This window comes from Amblyomma americanum, chromosome 7, assembly GCF_052857255.1.
Source record: "Amblyomma americanum isolate KBUSLIRL-KWMA chromosome 7, ASM5285725v1, whole genome shotgun sequence".
Lineage (NCBI taxonomy): Eukaryota > Metazoa > Arthropoda > Arachnida > Ixodida > Ixodidae > Amblyomma > Amblyomma americanum.
In genome coordinates this window covers 163,063,637-163,090,340 of record NC_135503.1, presented here as the reverse complement: position 1 = coordinate 163,090,340, position 26,704 = coordinate 163,063,637, and the positions used below count along the sequence as shown (strand labels likewise).

At 47.4% G+C, this 26,704-nt stretch overlaps 1 protein-coding gene and 1 long non-coding RNA gene across 2 annotated transcripts in view; one reads left to right on the top strand and one right to left on the bottom strand.

The window, feature by feature from the left end:
* Nucleotides 1-26,704, top strand: part of LOC144096733 (pre-mRNA-splicing regulator WTAP-like) — a 181,518-nt gene that overhangs the window by 80,308 nt on the left and 74,506 nt on the right. The window contains 2 exon segments of the mRNA XM_077629579.1: nucleotides 604-731; nucleotides 22,729-22,922. Of these exon segments, the coding sequence (XP_077485705.1) occupies nucleotides 604-731; nucleotides 22,729-22,922 (322 nt within the window).
* On the bottom strand, nucleotides 17,370-20,886 carry LOC144096736 (uncharacterized). Its single transcript, XR_013306836.1, has 3 exons — nucleotides 20,816-20,886; nucleotides 19,200-19,326; nucleotides 17,370-18,231 (listed from the first exon to the last, which is right to left on the bottom strand). It is a non-coding gene; the product is annotated as an uncharacterized LOC144096736 (long non-coding RNA).

Below are 26,704 nucleotides of genomic sequence, written 5' to 3'. Positions count from 1 at the left end.
AATTGGACCACCGCAGCCGGGCGCCACAACCACTGTGCCACCACGGCGGCTCACAATCTTGATTGTGCCGCTTTTGTTTCCCCTGTGTGCTTTGGCTTGCCCTGCTGCTATATATTGCCGCCTTTTTTCACAGTAAACCATATAGCTGCTAGTCAGCACTTGTGTATGTCTCTTCTTTTCTCTCGCCAAGTTTGTCAGCGCTGTTTCGTTGTTTCGTACAGCATGAGTCAACCAGCCCAACTTAGCCCTCTTATGGGAAATGGACTTTATCGGAGACTGTATGCATGCACCGGAAGTGATAGAAAAGAAAAATTGTGCTCATTGCATACGTTCAGGCAGCTTTTTTTACCTGGCTAGCAAGAAGGCAGATCTGATGCTGATGCACAAGCTGGCCCTGAGTGGCTTTTGATTTGCATGTTCACGCAACTGTGACGGGAGTTCAGTTACTTCGACACACGGCGCGGACAGTTTAACTGTACTGCCGTCTTTGCCGCTTCAGCAACTTGGCGAGCACTTTTGAGGGATGGAAGTTTTGTCTAGTTGAATCGCTAATGAATGGTTGGGTGGATCTTGTTTTGATGTAGTGCCATCCCCTATGTGCAGAAGCTGAGCTGGTGAGCCTGCGCGAGTCTGAGGAGAAGCTGAAGCAGCAGCAACTGGAGGCCACACGGCGGGAGAATGTGCTGGTCATGCGCCTCACCACCAAAGAGCAGGAGATGCAGGAGTGTGCGGTGAGTTTTACAAAGGAAATAGCCTATGGACTTTTAGAATAGGGTTTTCTCTGAACAGCAGTGCTAGGCTTGCTTCGACCTAGAAAAGCACGACAATAAAAATATACAAATGAAAATGTTTTTCATGTCATATATCTGGTTACTTTTCTGCAGCACTAAATTTGCATAAAATAATTGAAACAAACACAGCTACTGTATAAATGCGTCTAAGGGCCGCACCCTGTTTTCCCAAAGGAAATATTAAAAAAAGATCCTCGTAAGGGCCGCGCCCAAACTTTCCACAACCTACGCGGGAATAGCCTTCGAAATGCACGCGCACAGGAGCTTCCAGGTGCCTCCCACGGATGGCGCTCGAGGTGAAAGGTCATAATCATTATCATCAACTTTTTCCTTCGCCGCGTGCCCCCACTATCCATATTGGCATCGGTATCACCAGCCCCAGCTTTGTGTGTTTGGAGGAAAAACTCAGTAGAGACCCTACCTATACAACACCCTGGGAGAAAAGTGTGGTGGGAATCACATGATTTTCCCCGCAGCGGAGGCATCTGCTTCATGCAGATGTTGGCGAGTTGCGACACCACAGGTTCCTGAGCAGCAGGGACATTCCCGCAAAGGGATGACGGTGAGCAGTGCGTCACGACGCACCCGATCACCCGCGCTTAGCCGTTCAGCCATGTTTGGGGAAAAAGGAATCCTGGTGGTTGAGCCGATGCCGAGAGCGTTTGGACCTTTAAGGCCCCTCAGCGGAGGCCCCAGCTTCTTGTAGACGGCGACCTCCGGCCTGACCCGACCGACCGGGGGAAATCGGCAGTCGCCTTTTCCTATCCTCTCCTGCATCTTTCACTTTCTTACCCCCTTTTTCAGAACTCTCCGGTCTTCTACTCACTTCTTGATTTTTCCTTTTTTTCTGGCGCCGAGGGTTAACCTTCTGTGGTCAACCGCCCTGAGTTCTGTCATATTTGGTTATAGTTGAGGTAAACAGCTGGCGTGGGCAGGGCTTGCTTGTAAGTTCCTGCCCCGTTCCCTCAGTGGGTTCCACTGTGGGTGGCTGGCACTGTAGCCGAAAACATGCATATTCTATAGCTCCTCCTCTTTCATCAAATGATCGCCCTCTGAGGATAGGGCGGACCGAAGTAACGAAGAAAAACCAGCAATGAAAATATCACCATTCATGGTAAAATGTCTGAAAAAAACCTTTGGCCCTGATTACAAGGTGACCAAACTAGCTAGGGGAGACTTGCTCCTAGAATACATGACAAAGCTCAGGTACCTAAACTTTCCAACATTCTGGCATTTGGGGACATTCGTGTCTTCGTCGCACGCAACAGGTCACTAAATGCAGTCTGCAGTGTCATCTCTGAAATCGATTTTTTGGATCTCACTTAAGAGGAAATGCTGGACGGCCCAGCCGATCAAAATGAAACCAAAGTTGAACGAATCAAAGTAAGAAAAAAAACAAAGAAATCCCAACCAGGCACCTTGTACTGACATTCACTTGTTGCACAGTCCGAGACTCCATTGAAGTGAGGTACACAATGATAGCAGTGAGACCATACATTCCCAACCCAAGACATTTCATTTGCCAAAAATTTGACCATGGTTCCCAGAGTTGCTGAGGCTGCAAAACCTGCGCGAAATGCGGGGCACTCGGCTACTGATCCAGAGTTCCCGGGTTTGAACCCGACCACGGCGGCTGCGTTTCGCCGTGTGCTGTGGGATGTCAGTGCACGTTAAAGACCACCTGGGGGTCGAAATTATTCCGGAGCCCTCCACTACGTTACCTTTCTCTTCCTTTCTTCTTTCACTCCCTCCTTTATCCCTTCCCTTGGCGTGGTTCAGGTGTCCGCCCATATGCAAGACAGATACAGTGCCCTTTCCTTTCCCTAAAAACCAATTTTAAATTTCATTCTGCTGGGCTAACTGTGAAGGTGAACACCCAGCCTACTCCAGTCTTGCCCATCGTGGAAGACATAAAAATAAATAATTACACTTAAAGAGGCGAGAACACGTATCAGAATTGCAAGCAATTTTTCTCTCACCCTACACGCAAGCTTTGCCGATGTGGTGCGACGGGGCGATTCATCACACCGGCCTTTTGCACCTGCCCAGACCTCACGTAGTGAAGCTGTGGCAGAGCCATCCTCGCCCCCTGGTGGAAGTAGCTAACACTGCTCCACCACCTCCAAAACGGGTCATGCTGCCTCTCGAGGCAGCGGGCCTCAAGACCTCTGCCTGTGAGGTGAGGTCTTGCACAAAGACTGCACGATCGTCTGGCGCCTCTGAAAAGGTGATGGACTCGTGCCAGAGTAGCTCCGCGCCGTCGGTGTCACAGGTACATCGGAGCTCCCTGGATCGTCACAAAAGAGACCAGCCCTGAATCACGGGGCCAACCCAAGCCTTGTTTCTCACCTCATGTACATAAAATACGATGGCATTCATAATACATTGGAATTGCAGAGGACTCCTAAATAATTTCACTGATATAAAGGACATCTTAACCTCTTTTCCTCCTGTTGCTCTGTGCCTACAGGAAACTAACCGGCATCCCCAGCATACAAATGTACTAAAAAAATATGATTATTCTGCCGTGATCGAGAGCATGCAATCGGCAGCCATTATAGTACAAGGTGAAACTTGCAACTCGATTAGAGGCTGTAGCAGCCACTCTGCTTACATATGAAACTCTTACAGTGTGCTCTGTATTCCTCTAGCCTCGCTGAAATGTAACTGTGAATGAGTTAGAGAAGCAAGTACCAGAGCCTTATCTGGTAGTTGGTGATTTTAACGCACATTTGTCTTTCCGGGGAAGTGAGAAAACAGCAGAGGTCAAATTATAGAGGATTTTTTTTTTAACAGTAGTATTTGTTTGTTGAACTCTGGTAAACCCACATATTGTTCCCCAACCTCAGGGAAAATGAGCTGTTTAGATTTAAGAGGGGAAACAGCCGGGCCAGTTGGTTCATGACAAGAAAAACTCAAAGCGCTAAGGACGGGACAGAGTGAAAGGAGACACACACGCCAGCACTCCTTTCACTTTGTCCCGTCCTGAGCGCTTCGAGTTTTTTCTTGTTTAGATCTGTCTTTTAGTTCACCGGGCATTTTTAACGATTTTAAATGGGATAGCATCAACCCTTATAGCAGCGATCACCTCCCTGTACTAATCAGTTAACATCTGCACTACAAGTCATCCCATGAAAATGGCGACATTGGAAGCTTCATTTAGCAGACTGGCAACATTTTACAGCAGAAGCCACTTTACTAAAAATAATTTAGATAATCTTAGCATCGATGAGATAAATGAAAAATTCACAAGTTGTATTATAGCTGCTGTACACTTAGCTATTCCTAAGTCCTCTGGAGTTGTGCAACAAACCCATAAAATGTGGTGGATGGAACAGTGCAAGAAAGCAAAAAACAACAAAACAAAGCGCCAGCTATATTTGGAAGGTACCCGACACAGGAAAACCTCATCAATTTTTGAAAAGCGAGAGCTAAGCTCGGTATGCCCGTTGTAGTGCGGAGAAACCATCATGGAAAAGTTACATGTCATCTGTAAAGATTCCAATTTCATCGAAAAAAATGTGGGAGCAGATTCAAAACTTAAATGGAAGCTTCTCACCGTTCACAATTCCTCTTTTGACAACACCTGGTGCACAAACAAGTATATTTAAGGGAACAGGCGGACATATTAGTGGAGTACTTCGCTGCAGTGTTGAGTTCCTCACACTACACGCACACTTTTTTTAAATACAAAAACAAAGCCGTGGACCAAAGCTCCCAATCAGCGGCAGCACAGTGAACAATACAGTCAAACGCCGCTACAACGAATGTCACAACAGCGACATTTCCGCCACAGCGAAGTACTTCCAATTTCCCGTCAGCGTACCGTAGAAGGCAATTCAATTATTCTCCCCTGCAAGGAACAGTTTTTGGAGTGAGGTTCTGCTTCAACAAGAATTTCCCTGAAAAAAACTGCCTTTTTTTTTGCACGTCCACACGTGCTTGTATCTCGTTAAGTTTCACCCAACATGGCTGCCGAGGACAGTTTGCTCTTTCAGTAGCGCAGCAGACATTCTATGGAGAATCGGAATTAATGTGCAGTCATGTACACATAAAGATGTGATGCGGCCCCGCGACTGCCTGTGATGGTTTTGTCGACGGCCCGGACTCCGCTCTTGCAAACTGCTGTCATTGGTGCAAGGCGGCTTTCGACTTTTTCGCTCGCTTTGCTGGCCCAGGCATGACGGAAATGAGTTCTACAGCGTGAAGCATTCGTGTCAATGGAAATCGGTGAAAATGTTAAGCATTATGACAACCCGTAGCTAGTTCCAGAGCGCTTTTACCAACGCTTCTTTGTGGAGCACATTAGGCGTTAAGCGTAGTAATGCCGAGCAAGCGGCACTTGACGATCCGCCGTCGCCCGGCGTACTGGTGGGTGGCACGTTGTTTTAAGAAGCCTGACACTATCTAGGCCAGTCTAGTCTTGCTTTTTCGCTGCAGGCGAGTATCGTGATAGCGTTTTTTTTTTCTTTTTCCGTTTGGTGTACTCCGGCACTGACTGAATACAGCCACTGCGAGTGTCAGTGGATCTTGGCGAATGTCTCAACAGAACGTCACTCTGCTGGTATTTTCGTACCGCATGTCACGAAATCTAAAACGTCTTTGAAGAATCGGAGAAACTGCTTTTCTGGCACGTCACCTAAAGGATTGATTTTGACGTGCATGCTTGGAGCAACCTACGCCGTTACCTCCGCTTTAAGGGCATTGCAAAGATTCATGCCTCATTGGGAAATTGCAGTCTACACAGAAAAATGGAACTTGTTTCTGAACGAGCCAGATGGTACCCTATCATCCTAGAGACTTCGTATGCTTCATAGCAGCACAAGCGTACCGTAAACCGAAAGTGAAACTATCAGGCCAACGTTCCGAGCTCTGTTTTTGCAGTTTTGAGCGTCTGAATCAAAATTCGACGGTGCGTTATCATCTTCAGAGACCCTGCTACTTGATGCATCGAAAATATAAGCTGCCGAGGAGCGGGGTTTTTTCGAGCATGCACTGTTCCCGTGCTCGACGCCATGCTTGGAGCGGCCTACACCGTTACCTCCGCTTCAAGGGCATTGCAGAAATTCGCGCCTCGTGGGGAAATTGCCATCTACACAGAAAATTGAAACCAGTTTCTGAACAACAAACCAGATGGCACCACATAATCGTAGAGACTTCATATGCTTCATAGCAGCGCTTTGCTTGCACAAGCGTACCGGAAACCAAAAGCAAAACTAACAGGCCAATGTTCCGAGCTCTGTTTCTGCAGTTTTGAGCATCTGAACCAAAATCTGACGATGCGATATTATCGTCAGAGACCCTGCTAGTCGATGCATCTAAAATATATGCTGCCGATGCAGTAGAATCGCATGCAGCGGGGTTTTTGCGAGTGTGCACCGTCGCTGTGCCGGGAATGCCTTGCGCTGTAGCTTCCGTTTCAAGGGCATTTAAATAATTTGCGTGTCATGATGATAATTGCAGTCTACGCAGAAGACAAAATTGTTTTTTTTATGTAGAACAAACTAGATGGCGCAGCATCACCGTAACGGCTCCATAAGGAGTGCTTCAGAAACAAAATCTGATGATGCAACATCATCATCGGAGTCCCTGCTACTTGATGCATCAAAAATAAATGTTGTAGACGCAGCAGAATTGTGTGCAACAAGGTAGTTTCGAGCGAGTGCCGTTCCCGACTTTGACGGCTTGCTCGGAACGTTCGCCGCCGCACCCTCAACTTCAAGCACATTTCAAAAATTACCACCGTGTGGCAAAAATACAACTTATGCAGGAAATGAAGGTTCCCTGTGTGAACAACAAACCAGATGACTCAGCAAGTTTGTAACGGCCACGGTCGCGCTGTCGTATTAGTTTGAATTTTTCGGTCACCGGTGATCGAAGCTAATTCTCCGTTTCATACATCAGGTGCAGCGCTGTCAAAGCTAGCGCTCTTGTTTGCGCTGCCTGCATCTGCGACCAAAAAGTAGTGCGTTCCTTGTGGAAAGCGAAACATAGTAAATTCTTTGTCTGCAGGCTCACTAAATGATGCATTTGTCATGGGCTTGATTAAATGCACTGTTATTGCTGACGACATGCTGTTGTTTTCTCGTGCCTTAGACCAGTTGGCCACAAAACAAGCATGGAGTAACACGCCTCCCTTTATTGTTTCGTGTGGAGTACGTTGGCACCTTTCATAGCCTTGCACCTTATGTATGAAACTGAGTTTAGTGGCGTGGTAACGAAAGAGTTATTAACAAACTGCAAGCTACCAGGCCACTGTTCTTGCGATTTGAAAAGATGTGCCAGAATCTTGGCATGTTAAACACATTATCTGGTATTGCACAAAGACGAGAGTCGCTACCTCCATTGTACAATTTCCCTTCAATCTGCGATTTCACTCTTACACACTTCCGGAAGAAACTACCTCCACAACAGCATATCATACAAGAATTTCTTGCATTCAAGGAAAAGTACAGTACTTTCACAGCTTTTTTTTACATGTGGTTCAAAAACAGATGCTGATGTTGGAAGCGCAGTGGTACAAGGGAGTTGGAATGAAATAGTAAGGCTTCCACAGTGTGCCTCCATTTTCACTGCTAAATGTTACGCCATCTCTATAGCCGTACACAAAATAGTAATTGAGAACCTCACAAACAGTATTATATACAAAGACTCGCTAGGTGTGCTTACAGCCCTTCACTCTATACACGCAATCACTCCGCTGCTGGGTGACATTATACACAACATAACAGCCATAGCTAAAGGACAAAACATCACTCTGCTGGGTACCTAGTCGTATCAGCATAAAAGGCAACGAAAGGGCAGTCTTCTGCGCTGCTCAAGCTCGTGACAAGCAAATAAAAAAAATTAAATACACCGTTTCAAGATTGCATTAACTTAATTTGTCGTAATATAAGACAAAAATGGCAGTCCGTATGGAACAGTGAAGTAAATAACAAACTACACTTAGTAAAGCCAGTTTTAGGTGACTGGAAGTCTTGCACCCACCAGGAACGTTTCAAAGAAGTGATTATCTGCAGTCTCCATGTAGGACACATGCATTTCACATTTCCGACTAACAAAACAAGACAAGCTCCAATGTGAATTATGTGAAGGTGAGCTAACTGTAAACCATGGTTTATTTTTACGCAGAAAGCTCGAAACACGGAGGAAAAAGCATTTTACAGTTTTTGTAATGAACACATACCATTCCATCCAACTTTGCTGATAGGTGAGTATACACTTGTTAACATTTCACAGGTTTTTAAGTTTTTAAAAACAGCAGGTGATTTTTAAAAAATTGTAGGTATAATAAAATATGGTCAGTTTATTACAACAAGGAGACTTTTTGAACCACGCCTCAGCCACTATCTCACTCCTGAGAAGAAAGCTGAGGTCTTTATTCGATTGGTTGGGAGCCTCAACATCCTTGCCCAGCCAAGGATGGTTGCAGAGGTTACCTGACTTTCTTTAAAGCTGCGTTGAATATAAAGCTGGCTAGGAACCATCGAGGTAAGGTGCCAAAGCAACTGCAATAATTGGGAACAATATGGAAACAGTTGCAAATGGCTGCAATCATTCTGGTCGCATCTTGCGTCACACACAAAATGATAAAGGCAGGTGCTGGTGGCTTTGAGCTTGAACAGATAAACAGTACAAAGATTTGTGGCAACACTGATGGCATCGTTGTGTAACTCTGCTCTTGACAAGAAGAAATCATTTTAAATGTATTGCTGTACTTTCCAAAATGTTGGCCAAAGACTTGCCATAAAGCCATATACAGGGTCGGTCCTGAAAGTAATGAGACAAGTCGTGGCGTGGCGAGCGCAAGCGCTAGATTAAGTTTGGGGGAAGGAGGAGGAACCTTCAGTTTCACAATGCGACGAGTTCAGTTGGCTTCGAGCAGGGGAAGCGAGCGGACGTGTTTGAGAGTGTACCCCTGTTTCATTACTGTGTCGAGGAAACCATGGAGCGAGCGATGGAACAGTGCTATGCGGTAAAGCTGTGCTTTAAACAGAGTAAGCCACCTACTGAGACATTCGCCATGATCAAGACAGCATGTGGGAATGATGTGTTGTGTCCTGGATTTTCGCTGTGCCAGTTGCGCTTCAAGTCCGTGTGGTGGCGCATGGGCGAGCAGGAGTGACACCAGTGTGTGCATGCTTGCAGAGTTACTTTTCACTTTGCTTTTGGCATGGCTGGAGCCGTGTCCAAACTTTTACTAAAGTCGTGATGAACGTGACTTAACACTGGCGACGAGGGTGGGTCTCTTGTTCGGTGTCAACGCTGCAGCCTCCAGGGAAGGTTCGCCAGAGCTTGTGCCCACCTCATCGACCTGCGCAGCATGGCTATGGCTGCGGCTATGGCTGCCGCCCCCACCAAGACGTACATTGAGGCTTTCGACTTCTCCCGCCCCGAGGACTGGGAAGAATATGCATAGGAGTTTGGATTTTTCTTGGAGGTGCAGGGTATCACAGACGCCGGTAAGAAACGGTCCACATTCCTTAGCCGTTGCAGTGCCACTACCTTCCAGTTGGCGAAGAGCTCGTGTCGCCGTTCGAAACAATACTCGCCATGCTTGGGGAGCACCTAGCCCCCAGAGCTCGTTCCAGAGAAACCCCATAGCTCGCGAGGCGATACAAGTTCCATCACCGCGGCCAGGCACAAGGAGAGCCGGCAGCCGCATATCTCGCCGCCCTTCGAACCATGGCACAATACTGCTATTTCACTGCCCTCGACATCACGCTTCACGACCGTTTTGAGTTTGGGTTGCGAAATGACTGGTTGAAGTGACAACCGTTGGCTAAAAAAAGAAGTGACCCTCGCTGGTGCTGTTGAGGAGGCAACCGCTGCCGAGGGGGAAAGCAGCCGCGATGGCCGTCCAAGCGTAACCACGCCACGCAACAAGCCAGTGCATCAGGGAATGAGCGTGGGCGTGGACATCGAACAAGAGTGCACCGAAGCTGTCCCGGAGCAGCGAGGGAATCCGGAAGGAACAGAGGGCGTCTCCTGTGCTGACTGTGGTGACCCCCACGAATGGTGTCTATGCCGTTTCCGCAATGCCCACTGCAGGAGGAGCAGAATAACCAGACACATATTGAGAGTCTGCTGGTTGTGAAGACCGTGGGACTACCATCAGAATTCCGAAACCGACACCTGGAGGCTTAGCAGTGGACCTGCGCCCAGCGCGAACATTTCCTACGGTGGGGCCGCCGCGGTGGCTGAGTGGTTAAGGCGCTCGGCTGCTGTCCCGAAAGACGCGGGTTCGATCCCGGCCGCAGCAGTCGAATTTCGATGGAGGCGAAATTTTAGAGGCCCGTGTACTGTGCAATGTCAGTGCACTTTAAAGAACCCCAGGTGGTCGAAATTTCCGGAGCCCTTCACTACGGCGTCCCTCATAGCCTGAGTCGCTTTGGGACGTTAAACCCCCATAAACCATAAACAAACCATTTCCTACGGTGGTGTCCGAGCTGCAACTGCTATCCACGATGTGCCAACACCCGCCTGGAGGAACATACATGTGGTTGTTCAAATTGAAGCAAGCCATGCCGTATGGAGGTGGATTCGGGGTCAACATTTTTACTCATCTCTGCTGCCACAGCCAGGAGGATTTTCCCAGACGGCCATTTACTCACTCTGGAACCGCTTGATATCGTGATGAAGGATTGTCCGGCCATTCGTATAGCTGTGCACGGATATGGCATGTTCAGAGTGAAATTCAAGGACTTTAATGGTCTGTTACATCTCGTTATTGTCAAGAGCCTCCTTGAACTGGACTCTTTTCCAGCACTTGGTATCAACATCACAGGAGTGCAGCATATCAACCAGCCTTCCAACCCAATTGCTGACGTATTCCAGGAATTCAGTTCAGAGTTTGATGGGGCATTGGGGTGTTACACTGGACCACCTGTGCAGTTTGTACTTAGTCCCAATGTTGTACCAATCCGATTGAAGGCATGAAGAGTGCCTTTTGCACTTCGTCCAAAAATCGATGCAGAGCTGGATAAGCTCATACACCAAGGGGCCCTGGAGCCGTGCTAAATGGGAGACCCCTATCGTCACCCCTGTGAAGGCTAATGGGGACGCTCGTATTTGTGCAGACTACAAGTGGACAATAAACAAAGCGTTGCAGCAGCATGTATATCCAGTACCGGTGGTCAGCCATTTACTGGCATCCCTCTCTGGTAGAACAGTCTTTGCAAAGCTGGGTTTGGCCCAGGCTTATTAACAGCTGCCAGTGACCAAAGACCATTGTAATTCGTCAGAGAGCTTTCCTTGTCCACAGACTTCAATTTGGCGTCAGCATCGCGCCCGGCATTTTCCATTCTCTCATGGAAAACCTCCTTCGTGGAGTACCAGGGGTCATTGCTTACTTTGATGATGTCATTATTGCTGGGAACTCTCATGAAGAGCTGCTTAGTCGCCTATGTGAAGTTCTCGGACGTTTCCAAGCTGTGGGGCTCAAGGTCAAGAAAGAGAAATGCCAACTCGGGGTGGCTCAAGTAGAGTCTTTAGGATTTTGAGTAGATGCTGAGGGAACTCATCCAACACCTGAAAAGACTCGAGTGATTATGAATGCACCTTGTCCTGCAAACAAGACTGAGCTACAGGCCTTCCTGGGGCTTCTTAACTTTTACCATGCGTTTCTGCCCCATAAGGCAACTGTTGCAGAACCGCTTCATCAACTGCTGAACAATAATGCGCGCTGGGTCTGAGGTCGTACACAGCATAGGGCATTTGATAACGTGAAGCAACTCCTATCCTGATTTTACTTGACTCGTATTCAAAGTGGCTGGAGGTCATGCCAGTGTCATCGATGGCGTTGCTCACAATGATCAACACTTTGCGGAAGCTCTTCGCCACTCATGGCCTCCCAGCCACTATTATGTCTGACAATGGCCCTCAGTTTACTTCGGCTGAGTTTCGGGGATTCCTCAATGCCAGCCTGATTCGCCAGGTGACCTCCGCACCATTTCATCCGGCCACTAACAGTCAAGCAAAAAGGATGGTGCGAACCACCAAGGGGGCACTGTCCCGCATCGTTCAGGGGAGTTGGACGCGGAGGCTAGCAGACTTCATGTTACAACAACATGTGACCCCGTATACTGGCACAGGACGATCACCAGCTGAACTGTTGATGGGCCGCCGGCTGTTAACCATGCTAGACCGGCTTCATCCAGACAGGGCCCCAGGCAGACCCCCAATGGTCCCCAGGTCCCCTGTGGGTCTCCGCTGTTATATCCCGAGTCAAAGGCCGAATCACCTATGAGGTTACTCTTCCAGATGGCCAAGTGTTGCGCCGGCACCATGATCAGCTCCGTTGCCGGGCTGTGATGCCTTGCAAAAGCAGGGAACCAGTGGCCACCGAACCACAGCCAGAGGTCGACCCTGCACAGGGACGGTCGCCAGGTGAACTTTATTAAGTGGCTGGTTTAGGGTTGTGGAAGTCAGCCTACCGTATTTATACGACTGTAAGTCGACCTCCCCCCGCCCCCCAAATCGCATCTCTGAAAAGAAAAAAAAAGTTGACGCGAATGTAAATCGACCCCCCTCAAATCGCATGTCCGAAAAAAATAAACACTGGTGGACGCGCTCAAAAACTAAAATTTATTGCATAGATAGGCTATTCATCCTCACTTGAGTCATCTTCAGTGGTACTGCTGTCGTCGTCGTCGCCGCTGCAGTCCCACAGTACATCATCCTCCATGGAAAGCCCGCACTCCCTAAATGACTGCACCACGACATCGTGTGGTACGGCCGCCCAAGCGGAAATCACCCACCTGCACACAGCCGCCAGGGAGGCTCCCTTCATGCGCCCCGTGGGCATACGCTCCCGCCCTTCCGCCGCCAGCCACTCGTTATATTCACGCCGCAGCAAGTCCTTGAATGGTTTGTTAATGCCAACGTCTAGTGGCTGCAGCTGCCCCGTCAGACCGCGAATCGCCAGCATATCTGTATGTTCTTTTCGTAGCCCTGCCTTCACTTTCGCGGTAAGGTGGCCTCGAAACGAGTCAAGCACGAGGAGGTTCGGATTGCCTCAAAAGCCACACCCGACGGCACCAAGCAATAACTAAGATGTCCATCATAAGGCCTTTTTTCATTCACTCGCATAATCACAACTTTCTGTTTTTGTTTTGAAGACAATGTATGGTCGGAGCTTTGTGCCATCTTCCAAGCATGATAGCATAACAGTCAACCGAAGTTTCTCATTTCCTGTCCTGAGAAGCTTAACCTCGCGAGCTCCTCTTACGCTCACTGTTGTGTTGCTCGTCATGTCAAAGTAGATGGGAGTCTGGTCCGCATTGCCGATTTGGCTGAGCAGGTATCGCCGCGAGTTGCGGAGCTTTAGGTAGTGTCTATGGAAGGCGAGAACTTTCTCCTCATAAGCAGCAGGCAGCTTCTGGCATACACTAGTACGCTGACGAAGAGAGAAGCCAGCCCTCTTCATAAATTTCGAAGCCCAAACCCTGCTGGCTTTGAAGTCTGTTCGGAGTATCCCAGCTTCTGCAGTGAAGACCCGGGTTTGTTGCATGATCATTTCGCATGTCACTGGAAGGAACCGATCACGTATTTCGATGACATACGCTGCAAGCTTGACCTCCAGCTCCAGAAAGCGTCCTGACTTCGGCCCGCGGAAACCTCTTCGCTTGGAGTCGCTGTCGAAAATTATTTCTCGCTGCTTCCGCCACTCTCGCACCAACCGTTCAGAAATGTCGAACTTGCAGCCCGCCGCACAGTTGTTGGTTTCTTCGGTGTAAATGATGGCCTCCCTCTTGAACACTGCAGTGAATGAGCGCCGAATGCTTTTCGAACCTGGAGAGCTCATGGCGAAGCACGCGGCCGGCAGTCGAGTCAAATGCACCAACTCCAAGCACCACCAAACAAAAAGTGATCGGTGCCGACATGGAGGAAAAAACTTAGGAGGGAGCGCGACGCCAAGCAGCCAGCCTTCACAAGGCAAGCGCTCGGGAAGCCGCGCCCTCCCCCGTTTTTTCGCTCTCCCAGTCAGTCCTTAGTATTTTGGTGTTGGTATGTTTTAGTGGTGTCTGCACGGCCCGTGGCACAGACAACTACAGCAAGGAGGTTGATCCACAGTCAGTCTGCCACGCTAGTAAGTGCATGCGCATGCCCAGCGGCGCTAGATGTCACCGCACGCTATCACGTGGCTTGGTCATGGGGGGACCAACTCTCTTCTTTTTAATGCATTTTTACTTTTTCGCCGGATGCTCCCTCCTCAGTTTTTTTTTCCTTCATGGGTGTCGGGGGGCGTCGGCTCTTCCAGCAAACATCGGCATTCCCCAGAAGCGCTGCTGTTGTGCGTATAATCGTCCAGCCGCCGTATTACGCAACCAACTGAAATAGCGGCTCTTCCATCAGCTAGAGGCACTCCCGGGCACCAACGCAGACTCTGCGATTGGTACAGCGGCCCTTCCTTAACTATCTATACTCCCGCGAAATGAAATGAAATTGGTTTTTGGGGAAAGTAAATGGCGCAGTATCTGTCTCAAATCTCCGCGTAAGGGAATGGATAAAGGAGGGAGTGAAAGAAGAAAGGAAGAACGAGGTGCCGTAGTGAAGGGCTCCAGAATAATTTCGACCACCTGGGGATCTTTAACATGCTGTACTGACGTCTCACAGCACACGGGCGCATTTGCCTTTCGCCTCCATTGAAACGCTGCCGCCGCGGCCGCGTTCTAACCCGGGTATCCTGATCAGTAGCCGAGCGCCCTAACCCTAATCACTTTGTTCAAAATTTCGTTACTAAACACGAGCTGCCACAAACCAAAATTTTAATTTTACCTCCATGTCAGAACCTGTACGGGAAAAGGCTGTTAGAATATAACAGCGCTCTTATTTGGAATACTTTGCCTCTAAACATAAAACAAGCCCCTAATTTTACTCCTGCTTTAAAGAGGTTCTTTTTTCAGATATATTGTCAATAAGTGACTTTATATTCATTTTTGTATAAACTATGCATGCTATGAGTTATTGTGTTATGGATTGTATTTCTTGTTTCATTTGTTTGCGTGCTGCATTTATTTTGTCCCATGTTATGGACACGTTACTAGCCAGTGGCTATGGGTCAATCAACGTTTGTTTGTATTTTGCAAGATATGCAATGAATGAATGAACCACTGAACCATCGCGGCGCGTAACGGTATGCACAGTAAAAATAAAAAATTAAAAATCCTTGCTGCCAAAAAACCCGCGGAATACCTGAATGCTATGCTTGGACCTGTAGAGCGCACAGAACCTTGTAACCTTGCAGTAGCGTCTCTTATATCCTAGTTACACGGCCGACTTAACCGCGGTTAACCGTAACCATGGTTAGGCGGAGATAACCTTGGTTATTGCTAACCTCAGTTTGGTGGTGTTACACGCGAAAACTTGTCCCATGGGCGTGTTCGGCACTGGTCACGTGACTGCTGCTCCAGACACAATTATAAGGCCCATTTTATTCTCGTGATATACAAAACATTTAACAAAACACTGTGATAAGAAGTTCTTTTTGTGAACTAAGCTTGGTATCGCCTGTGCATCTAAACTTGTTACCCGAGGTTGTTCGAATTCAGACAAAACATGAAGGTAGTCTTTCAACATGGGGCGCAGTCGACACCGTAGCCGATGCTAGAGCCAAGGCAATCCTCCTTCGCTGCTTGCCATCGCCTCGGCACTTTGAGCTATTTCGTTTTCTTCTCGCTGTTCTTGTTTTATTCAATTTCAGATTGTTTCTCGTGTCATAATAAGTGCACTTTGCTGTTTTAAGTATATTTTCAATTCTAGTCCATCCTTTTCTTCGTGTTTGAAGTGTATTTTACTACATGAAGTGTTGACAGTGCTGTGCGTCGGCGGGAAGTTGTGCATATAGCGATGGCTCAGAGCAAGCCTGTGCCGGACGGCGAGGAAGAGAGCAGGTTCCTCGCTGTGCTGGCCGCTTATCAAATGGAAATGCAGCAGCTACGTCTGCGACAGCTCGCCATTCTTGGCGAACTTGAAGACAAGCAAGCCGAGCAAGAACGAGCCGAACATACGTGCCGGCGCCTCCAAGTTCTGGCTGAAAGTTCTGTGCTCTCGCGAGTGGAGTGTGTGGGCGTATCCGCGCGAAGCTTCATGGTACGAAGCAACGCTTCCGCACTTGCCAGAGGCTGGGTTTAGGGAGAACTTTAGATTGACAAGAGGCACATTTAAATACATTTTAAATGTGTGACACCGCGTGAGGAGGCTGGACAGAAATATGCGGAAAGCAATACCGCTGCATAAACGTGTGGCAATTGCCGTATATCGTCTTGCGACTTCCGCGGAAGAAAGAACTGTGGCAAACGTGTTTGGAGTCAGTCGCGCCTCAGTTAACATCATTGTTTTGCGATGTTGTTGTGCAACTTCTCGAACCTCGGTGCGTGAGAATGCCGAGGACGCACGAACTGGCCGAACACCTGCAGCAGTTTTCTGCAGTTGCAGGCTTCCCACAAGCTGTTGGAGCACTAGACGGCTGCCACATCGAAGTCTGTCCACCTTCCGAGCATGCAGTGGACTACCATAACTATAAGGGGTGGTATAGTGTAATGCTTTTGGCTGTTGCTGACCACAGGTACAAATTCCTTTACACAAACAGCGGATCTCCTGGGAGGAACCATGACGCAGGCGTGTTTGCAGAATCGAAACTGCCAAAGTTTCTGAGCAGAGAATTGTTTAAGATGGAAGCCAAAACCATCGAAGGAGCGCACGTTTCACCTCTGCTTCTGGCTGATCAAGCCTTCTCACTCCAAAAAAACATCATGAAGCCATACCCGCATTTTGGGACTACTGATTCTGGTACGCAGGCATTTAACATTCATCTTTCAAGTGCCAGGCGTGTGGTAGAAAATGCCTTCAGGCGGCTCAAGGCACGTTTTCGCATACTGCTTAAGAGCCTTGAATGCGACATTGTCAATGTGAACAAAGTCATTCGCTGCCGCTGCGTACTCCACAATATTTGTGAGGAAATGAGTGACAGATGCAACGCCAACTGGCTGAATGTGGTCCATCTAGAGGATGGACGACGACCACAGCCTTCCTGCACAAGCAGTCAAGAGGAGCCTTTGGGGGTGGCAGTGAGAAATGCCCTGGCAAAGCACCTTGCTTCACAGTGAACGGTCTTGCATGTGTAGCAGCAGCATGATCGGGTGATCGAACGCTTCCATCGTTTGCTAAAAACATCCCTCAAAGCCCAACTCGACACCACCCACTGCACCGCCTCCTTACCACTGGTTCTGCTCAGCCTCCGTGCTACGCTGAAACAAGATCGTCGTTGCACTCCGGCAGAACTTGTCTTCAGCTCACCCTGGTGAATTTTTCGAATCTACCGGTTCGTATACAAGTCCAGACCCTACCGATCACGTGACGCAGCTCCGCTATTTTTGCCGCCATCTCAGGATGACACATCTCCGACGCCAGTCTCGACGATCCGAACTCGCGACTTGCACGCACATCTTTGTTCGCCGAGACTCTGTCCGCAAGCCGCTTCAGCGCCCCTACGACGGCCCCTTCCATGTATTCAAAGGAACATCGAAGTTCTTCATTGTCGACATTCATGGGCACACTGACAACGTTTCAATCGACTGCTTGAAGCCAGCCTTCAGAGAGGACGTGCCGCCCACTGGACCTTCATGTGTGCTTTCTCAAGTTGTATAGCATGATGAAAAGTAGTGTCTTTTGCAGCAGAGTTTATCATGCAATTGTGACGATACACCTATCAATCAAAGCACCTGCCTACTTCATAGTATACCTATTCATTACACCGCATAAAGTATTGACACGTGGCCTCAGCCTAATGCTTGCAGCATGTATGTGTATCTGTTTTATTCAGTGCTACCATTGTGTCATGTTGTGCAAAATGGCGCTTCGTCCTGTCTCCTACCCTATGTGTCTTGTCCTTTTTTGCGCCTAAAACTAATTAAAATGGCATTGTAGGGTTCTGGAGGTTTACAACTTGGATCTTGTTCAGTTTCCTACCAATTTTATAATTTTGATAGCTTGTCGTATAGCATGTATATATTATTAACAATGTTGGCCACAAAATATTTTGTTTTATGTTGGCCAAAGGCTTGTTTAATGTTTGCAGGATAAAAGGATAGTGATAAGCATTCTTAAGTTTAAAATATTTCAGTGAGTGCTGTATCATTATTGATGCGGACAAATTAGACGGTAGTAGTTAAAAAATATTCGACTTAAGCATTTGACCATGCTGCACTGTCTGTCGCAGTTGGTAATACATCACTTATTTCAGAGGGGACAGATTATTTCATTCCTTATTTTTATTTGCTGTGAAGTACGATTTCATGATATCAAGCATTCCTCTTTGAATCTCGTTGCTTTCCTTCTGCAGTTCTAAGAGCTGCTTTCTCAGCTCGGTACTTTCTCTGGCGGCCTTGGCTGCCCGGTCATCGGCTTGCTGCTGCATTGTCAGCAGCTCCTGCAAAACCTGCCAATACCAAGCAAAAGTTAAAAACTATAAATATGTATGCCACATAGCTGCAGGATATGAAACCTAGCTGCTAGGCAAGGCCCAAAATACAGATTTTTGATAACTTATCAAGAAAGCTCAGAGAAATGAGCAGGATAAAAAAGGTAGAAATGACGACTTCTAACTCGCAAGCCATTTTATGATGGGAAATGCGGTGTGGATTCTTCCTTTTATGAAATATTTGACATTATACTTAATTAGACTAAACTCCTATTAAGGAACACCTATGAAGTAATATAATAGGGTTGCCACATGTTTTGGAAAATACAAATACTCGCACCCTATTCCTTTAACTGCGGCCAGCTTCTGAAAACAGGACACAAGGGCAGATTTAGGATTAATCGGGGTGCAGAAAATGTTATGCAGTCCCATTATGCAATGCATTTCTTGTACCGCAATTTGTTCGTCTTGGAGAGTATCAGTACAGTCTGACAGCAAAGATCTTTCACAGCGCACAGTGCAGTGTGTTGTAATTGTGTTATGTGTGATGACATTCAAACACAATCAAATCATGTGCAGCTTATTGGAAACACTTCACAGAGCTATGCATCACTCCATCTTGTTCACTTTGTTGTTTCCCACAGGTTTTCTTTGCTTGTTGGCTCTTGAACACATTCAAATTCTTTCATGTTCTCTTTTCACTGCCTGCTTTGGAGCAAAGTGCATACATATTAAGATAAGTTTATTCTGTTGTCTGTAATAAAACAAAGTGAATGAGACATGTCCTTTGAATGTTTTAGTCACTTGATTTGTGTTGTGTAGTGTTTTCGAACTACATAGCTGTGATGGCTATAACACGTCATCTTGCCGAGGCAAAAAAACCATTTCCTTGTTGCAGCGTTGCTAGTCATGATGGATTACAACACTTGTGGAGAAAATACACATGCTTCAGGCACTGTCAGATTTTTTTCTGAAGCATTGATTACCTCTACACTTTCTTGCTCCAGGCTACTGTCGTTCACTGGCAGCGCTCCAAGAAAAGAGTGAAGCAGCCAGTAAAATGGCCATTCAATGCCTTTTGATCCAGTGCGTGAGCTAGATCTCCTCAGCTTCCTAGAAACAAAGGTAGTTTTATTCCATGAAACTTTGAATCAGAAAATTTATAGGTGGGTAGTGTTTCGTTTAAAGACAAACAGGAAAGAATCAGCTACCCATATGGAAGAAGTACATATCCCGCCTGTCTTTGTATAGACTGAAAGGCTGCAGAATCGGAGGACAAGCATGCTGGTCAGCAGATAAAGTAGTACAGTAAGGCATGTTGCTGGGCAAGTTGGTTAAGCATCTTTGAAACTTGGAAAGAATCCAACCTGGCGCAAGTAAAACCACACACACAAAGGAAAGACAAGGAGACAACGGACAGGCGCCAACTTCCAACTGTTTATTCCTCAAGAAAACCACGCAGATAAATAGTCTCAGGTGACACGTCAGTGAATTTGTATGCGGCGGAGTACAATTTTCTGTGCAAAAACTGATAATGCAGGGTGATAGATTATGGCTGTGATAGGCACATGGAGTGAAAAAAAGTGGGCGTATCCTGAGACTATTTATCTGTGTGGTTTTCTTGAGGAATAAACATTTCGAAGTTGGCGCCTGTCCGTTGTCTCCTTGTCTTTCCTTTGTGTGTGTGGTTTTACTTGCGCCAGGTTGGATTCTTTCCAAGTTTCAGAGATAAAGTAGTACATCTCAAGTGTCAACCGTGCTAGCGCAGGTACCTGATTTAACGTCGAGATTACTTTGCTGTTGCTACGGTTAATTTGGGACGGAAAATATAAAGTGAATACCAATTCTATACAGCCTCCGGGCATTGACTAATACCGCGCGACCGCCGACAGGCTGCGAAAACGTAGCAAGCTAAGCTAGCTCGAGGCAGGACCTTCTCCTTTTGCGCGAACTCTCACCATTAACCCCGCTTATCGTCATTATACGGCGCGTGCAAACTACGTCAGCGACGTTCGCACTGCCAGGCGGGTGCATGCGATGCTATGCGCTCCAAAGAGCATCAAGAACGAAACACCTGCGTGCTGCTGGCGCACATCACTTTGGACGATATAGGAGTCAATTCAGGAGACGCTGCCGAAAAACAATGCACTTGACGCGGTTACCGTTAGTAGACATACAAGTGGTCAGTTCAAATGAGCCGAGTTCAGGGCAGTAACGATCCGCGCACATCACAGGTCAGCCAGAAAAAGAGTTATGTATTCTACAGCAAAGTAGCTGTCATGCCGGACGAAGCACCGTGCAGCACGGCGAATGTTTGTGCATACGTGCAGCGCACCGGATACCAGCGTTAAAAAGCACTAAAATAGCCTGTAAACTACACCATTATATGAAATGGCTTTCGTACTAACCGGTAGGGCTTATTGAGATTTTCCAGCTTCTGCCGGATCTGTTTTGCTGAATGCGGCCCTTCGCCTACCGGCAGGCCTGCGTTCAGGGAGTCTCGCATTGCGCGTATTTGACCGCAGAGCCGAGAGATTGTCCTCCCAGATGCGTATGAGTGCTTTTGTCGTGGCAACAGACCAGTTCACACGCTTCTGCTCACTTGATGTGGCAGCGGGCATCGCGAGCTCAGCCGACATGGTGGCAGCCATTTTGTCAGTTAGCCGCTTGACTGAGGTAGCCAACCTCAGTTACCGATAACCACGGTTAGTGGCATAATGGCGGTTAGGCTCTCCGTCTAACAGCGCACTTATAGATCGTTTTTCTTGCTTTTATTGGCAGCTCAAGGTTTCGTTTCGATTATAAGTCGATCCCCCCACTTCAGAATTTAAATTTCGAAAAAAGGGTCTACATACAATTGTGTAAATACGGTATATAAGGGGTCACATATATTAGCACTAGCACGTGGCTTTAGCACTTCTGAGTAGTTAACCTTGTTTCATGGATGATTTACAGGCCAAAACTAGGTCTTTGTTTGTGGTGGAAATAGCTTTAACATCGTGCCTTTTGGCCTCGTGTTGTGTGCACTGTTCTCCACTATGACCTGTGATGATTTTCTGGGAAATGCATTATCGCGAAGCCCTGTGAGCTGTTTTTAAGGTATTATGTCCTTTTGTTATGTGGGTGGACTGGGGTATTGTAGTTCAAAATGTTTCTTGAATGGAACTTACAGGGATTGTGTCGGCATTGTGGTAGCATTAGAAGCTGTTGATGCCTTTACATAGAGTTTTGTGCAGTGATGGAAATGCTGTCTGAATTGTGCTCGCCTGCGCCATTGCATGCTGCTACAGACTGGTGGTTTCTGTGGAAATAGCACTATTCCAGCCACCAGGAACAGCGCCCAGTGTGCACATCTGCTACCGCCTAATGTGCAGAGACATTACTTTGGTTCCTTTTTCCAATATGTGGCGAGGAAGATGGCAGACGAAATCCGACCCCATCCCATTTCGAGGCGAATGCAAAGAAAAAGTTGCTTTTAAGAGGCTGGGTCTTTAGATTTATAGGGCGCGTACAATCACGTGTCCCATAAGGTCAGTGTAAAAGCACAAGGCTCTAACAGCGCCATCAATATCCGAGCTTCTTATTTGTTTCTACGTTGATTTAAAACCTTAGCTGGTTCATATAGATAGGAATTTTTAACTAAATTGAATCACTTCCAATGATGGGGTGGCATTCCTCATGGGTTGTTGTGCAGTGATGACATTGTGCATGTGGGATATTGAGCTCATGTCATTGCGTGCGTCTTCCGCCAAAGGGCTGAGTCTCATAGTCGTGCTGTTTGAGACTAGGGCCACATATGCGTGATAAAATGCTTTGCTGCCCGTCTTGGACTGCGAGAAATCTGTCATAGGCACTGTCCTGTGCTATGCTGTGAAATGGCAATATCTAGTTCGCGCTCATGATGTGGCATCTGAAGTTCAGTGAAGCAAAATGACCGCAGTCATCCAGGAACAAGCGCTGTGGTCGCAGTGGCTTCTTCATCCATTCTCGTTACTCTTCCATATGGAGTGTGTTTTGGAGTGCTCACATTGCAACCTAGGAGCGCAGTCACATGGCCATTTTTGTATATCGCTTTTTTTTTTTTCAAATGAAACCATGCTAAAGTGATATTACAGAAAACACCTGAAATGGGCATTTCTCAGCGTCCTCTACATCGTATGTGGAGAAAAATTTGCAGTAATGTTAATGGTACAAAATTTTGCTTATTTTACTTTGTTTCACAATAAGTGAACTTGGAAGCATTTAAGGAAATACGCAGAGCTGGCTAAGATGGCTGCCTACAACCCTGCAGCACTCAAATCTTTGTGCAGTGCATTGTCATTTTGTGAACCGTGGTGGCATTCTCCTGCTGAAAGACACAAGAATTTTCACGTGCTACAAAGCTTCTCCATAATGGTTGTGCTTGCGGACCAACAGTCTCTTGGGGCTTCTCGGAAACTTGTCCTGTGGTGGCGACCTGTCGCATGAATAGCGAAGCGCACAGCATCCTGCTGAGAGGTGGTATCTTCTGTGCAGCACCAGATCCAGGAGCTGAAGGGGGGCGGTGCAGCGGCGGCGACAGGTGGCTGGACACGCCAGCTGCGGGCAGCCTTGCTGGACCCGGCTGTCAACCTGCTCTTCGAGCGGATGCGGCGCGAAGTGGACTCTATGCGCAGCCGCCTCCAGGAGACCCAGAATGAACTGAGCGCTTGGAAGTTCACCCCTGACAGGTGCTGCCACCACTTCCTCCTCCTTCCCCTCCTCCCCCTCTCCTCCTGTCTCTTCTCCCCACGAAGAGAGAAGACTACTGGGGGGCATGCGCAGGGCTGGGGATGCTTCTGCTGCTCATCGAACTGCTAGGGAGTGACTGCTGGGACTACTGGGGGCAAGTGGCTGACAGCTGCTGTTATTGCCACATTTCTTTCTGTACTTCTTTGCTGTGAGTGACCTGTTCGCAAAAGATGTCCTGTGCACCAGTTTACTCCTGCAGTTGGCACTGCATGAGTATAGCCTTTATTTGTGGTCCACAGGAGGATGCTGCCCACAAATTAGGGGTGCGCAAATATTGAAATTTTCGAAAATCAGTCAAACATAAATGGAAGGGAAAAATGGCTTCCAATATCCTGCTACAGCCTGCCATGCAGGTGGCAATGCCTCGTCAGTCAGTGCATGCATCTTGCCGTGTCACCTTCGACAATTTTGCTGTGGTCTTCTGAAATGATCCTGGAACAGGTGAAGGAATATCTCTTATTTACGAAATTTTCTGAAAAAAGTAAATAGGCCGCCCTTGTTGTTTTTTTAATGTGTGTCCCCTTTGCAACTGAAACTCAAGAAAGCTCCACTCCATTTCATACATCAGGCGCAGCGCTATCAAAGCTGGCGCTTTTGTTTGTGCTGTCTACATCCGTGACCAAAAAGTAGTGCGTCGCTTGTGGTGAGTGAAAAATAGTAAGTGCTTTGCTTACAGGCTTGTTACATGATTTTTCAGGAGTTTGATTGAATACGCTCTTATTGCTGACGACCCTCTGTCGCTTTATCGTATTTTAGGCCACTGGGCCTCCAAACAAGCGTGGAGTCCCTTTATTTATTCACGCACCTTTCACATTGTTATGTATGAAAAGAAAGACTGGTCCAGTACCATGGAAAAAAAAAGGCCTGCACAGTCAAACCCACAAATATCAAACCCGAAGGAGATTTGGAATAGTTGGATGTCTCGATAATTCGATATATAAAATGTGGCAATAGATAAGCTTATCTAATCTAGAAGCAAGAATACATTGCACACACACTAGTGAGGTGCTTCTTGTAGCAACACGTGTCAAGCTGGCACCTCATCGCTCGTTGGGCAATGCTCCTAACCTGTTCCACGTCAAAGCTGCAGGGGACAGGGTTTTGGAACTAGGCACAACCTACGCAAGATGTCTAATCCTGGTACCAGTATTTAGTGGTTGCATAAAGTAATCTCATTGATATTAAGGTACAAATGGATCTTGCAAAGCCTTTGTCGGCAAAGTGATTCCAAAAATGTCATTGGTTTCATGATAGGCTGATTAGTTCTTGAGATACGCTTAATTAACACCCTCTCATAATAAGAACAATTAAGAGAAAAAACACAATATAAAAGTTCATAAATTGCACTTGGTTAGGTTCTACAAACAGAAAGGGATGAAATGGTGGTAACGGTTTCTTCATTTTACTTTCATAAGTAGTTTTTAAAGACATTGAAGCTCAAGGTACAAATAGTGCCTAACTTGCAGTCAAAAACTAGAGCAAATTAAAAAATTTCTGAATTGTAATTACAAATTCTGCTCCCAACATCACCTAGTCTACACATATGGCTACGTGTTAAACAAAGAATTGTGGTTCTATCTGCCATAGACGCCGAGGTATGCTAGTTTAGGATTTGCTACGTCCAAAATTTACATTTTGAGAAAAACAGCAAAAACCGTGTTGTTCATGGCAAAGTACTTCAAATTTATTCACCTACTGGCATTCGCAGACACCTAATAGCCTCCTGGGATCTAGTCTGTCTGACCAGAGTGATTAAAATGGCGCTTTTTCAGTGTGCGCTGCAGATTTTCTGCAGATTCAACTCCGTGTCAACTTCCCAAACTGATCGCGCACACTCGGAAGTCAGTTTGAGCTGCACGGTCCACCACGGGCATCAACTTTTTCTTGACACACTTCTGCCAAGTTTTTAAATGCATATATTGGCATATATTCATCACCGAAAATATGTCATTCAACGCGGCACGCTGGTTTCCTGTTGACTGCATCGCGCGCGCGTCGAGGATGTTCACCACGGATGGGCTCACTGTCTGGTCGGTCTCCACACGCGGCGAACACCATCGAGATGAAATGTCGCCACAGTTTGCACATACCAGGGTCAGTTTGGAGGCGAGGCTGTAATCTCTGTCGGATTTTTCAGTCGTCACGTTGCCATTGCATAATTCGCACTTCACTGACGCCAGCATCTCGTTCATCAATCGCAACCTGACGATGGAGAAGGTGTCGCCGGGTGGGGCAGTTGTGGAGTCTCCCATTCCACCAAAGAACACTGCCTTGCGCTCTATTGCTGCCACTGATGCCGTCTGCTGAAGTTTCCCTGAGCTTTCTTGTCCATTTCTTCGATCTCACAAGGCTGCAGCGTTGAGGTATCATGATGAACACAACCGCTGCCCAATGAGGCTTCCGCGACCAGCGCCGCAGTTAGGCCTAGCTCGGTCGGCACCTCCCGATCTGCTGGCGGAGGCGTATCCACGGCGTTTGCGGTGTCCGCGTTGCTTCAGGTGACCATGGCGCTCTTCTTCAGGTTGCTAATGAGCGATTTTTTCTTCTTTTTACTGTATCTGTGAATCGTGCGGAGCTTTGGTGCCGGCGTTGACATCGTCTCGAGACGCATCAGCGAACACACCTTGACAAGATGCCTACCGCTTGCGCTCAACGGACGCTTCCAGCAGACGACATGTGCACCGACTAGTGAATAGCATCGCGCGTTGCGACTGATTTTTGGCGGCATTTTCTCCCTCATCCAATGAGCATAAAAGAGCAGCAACTGCACGAAATTCAAAACGAAAAGCAGCTCTTCCAAATGAGACCAAGATGGCAGCGATCGCGGCAGTGAAACGATAATAGCACGTCGTGGAAAAAGCCCTGTGCGAAAATCTGCCGAGAGAGAGCTCGGATCCAAGTTTTCTACTCATTTTACAGCTCAGTCATTGGCTCTGGAGATAAGAAAATTCACAGGCTGGTAGAGAAACAGCTGCAGATTTTGAAAATTTCTTTTTCGAAAAATCGTCTTCTTCACGGTTTTTTTGCCTCCAAGAGCCGTCTCCCCCCTTAACTGTACTGCTTGATTAGACATGACAGTATGCACCTTTAACGTGGTCATGAAAATGAGGGACAAAACAGGATCCACGAATTTACGCGACTGTGGCAAATAGAAAAAAAATCATGAAAAACCTCTGTCAGGCTTAAAGGAACAGACTAATCCCTAAATTTTGAAGATTGGGTTATCAAATTCGCTCCCCCTCACCGGAACAGAACTGAAAATATGATGACGTCTTGTGGGAACTCTTGATCGCAGAAACAAAAAACGACGTGCACATAAGCGAAGGACATAAACATCAGTGCCAGAATGTCGAGACTTCCGATTGAAAAAAAAAAAAAAAATCAATGTTGCGCTAATCAGTGTTTGGAAGTGGTGTGCCGCTGGGTTGAGACAGCCAATAGCCACGGCAGCGCCTCCTCTATTTTTACAATGCCAGCCGAATCGCCCGCTTCGCAATGGGAGCTGCCGGTACGCCTCACTTCAGTTAGTTGCCGCGCTGCGGCGCTACCCAGATGGTTGGACTGCTTGCGTCATGCTTATGTATAGGCGCGCGCTGTTGGCATTCTGGTTATCGCTCTGCCCCTCTCCTACCCCATGCGTCTGTCAGATTCTGGCTTCGTACCCCTTCTTGTGTAGCTCTCGTTTCATCAGCGGCGCGGCGCTTCTTCCAGCGCCAGCGGC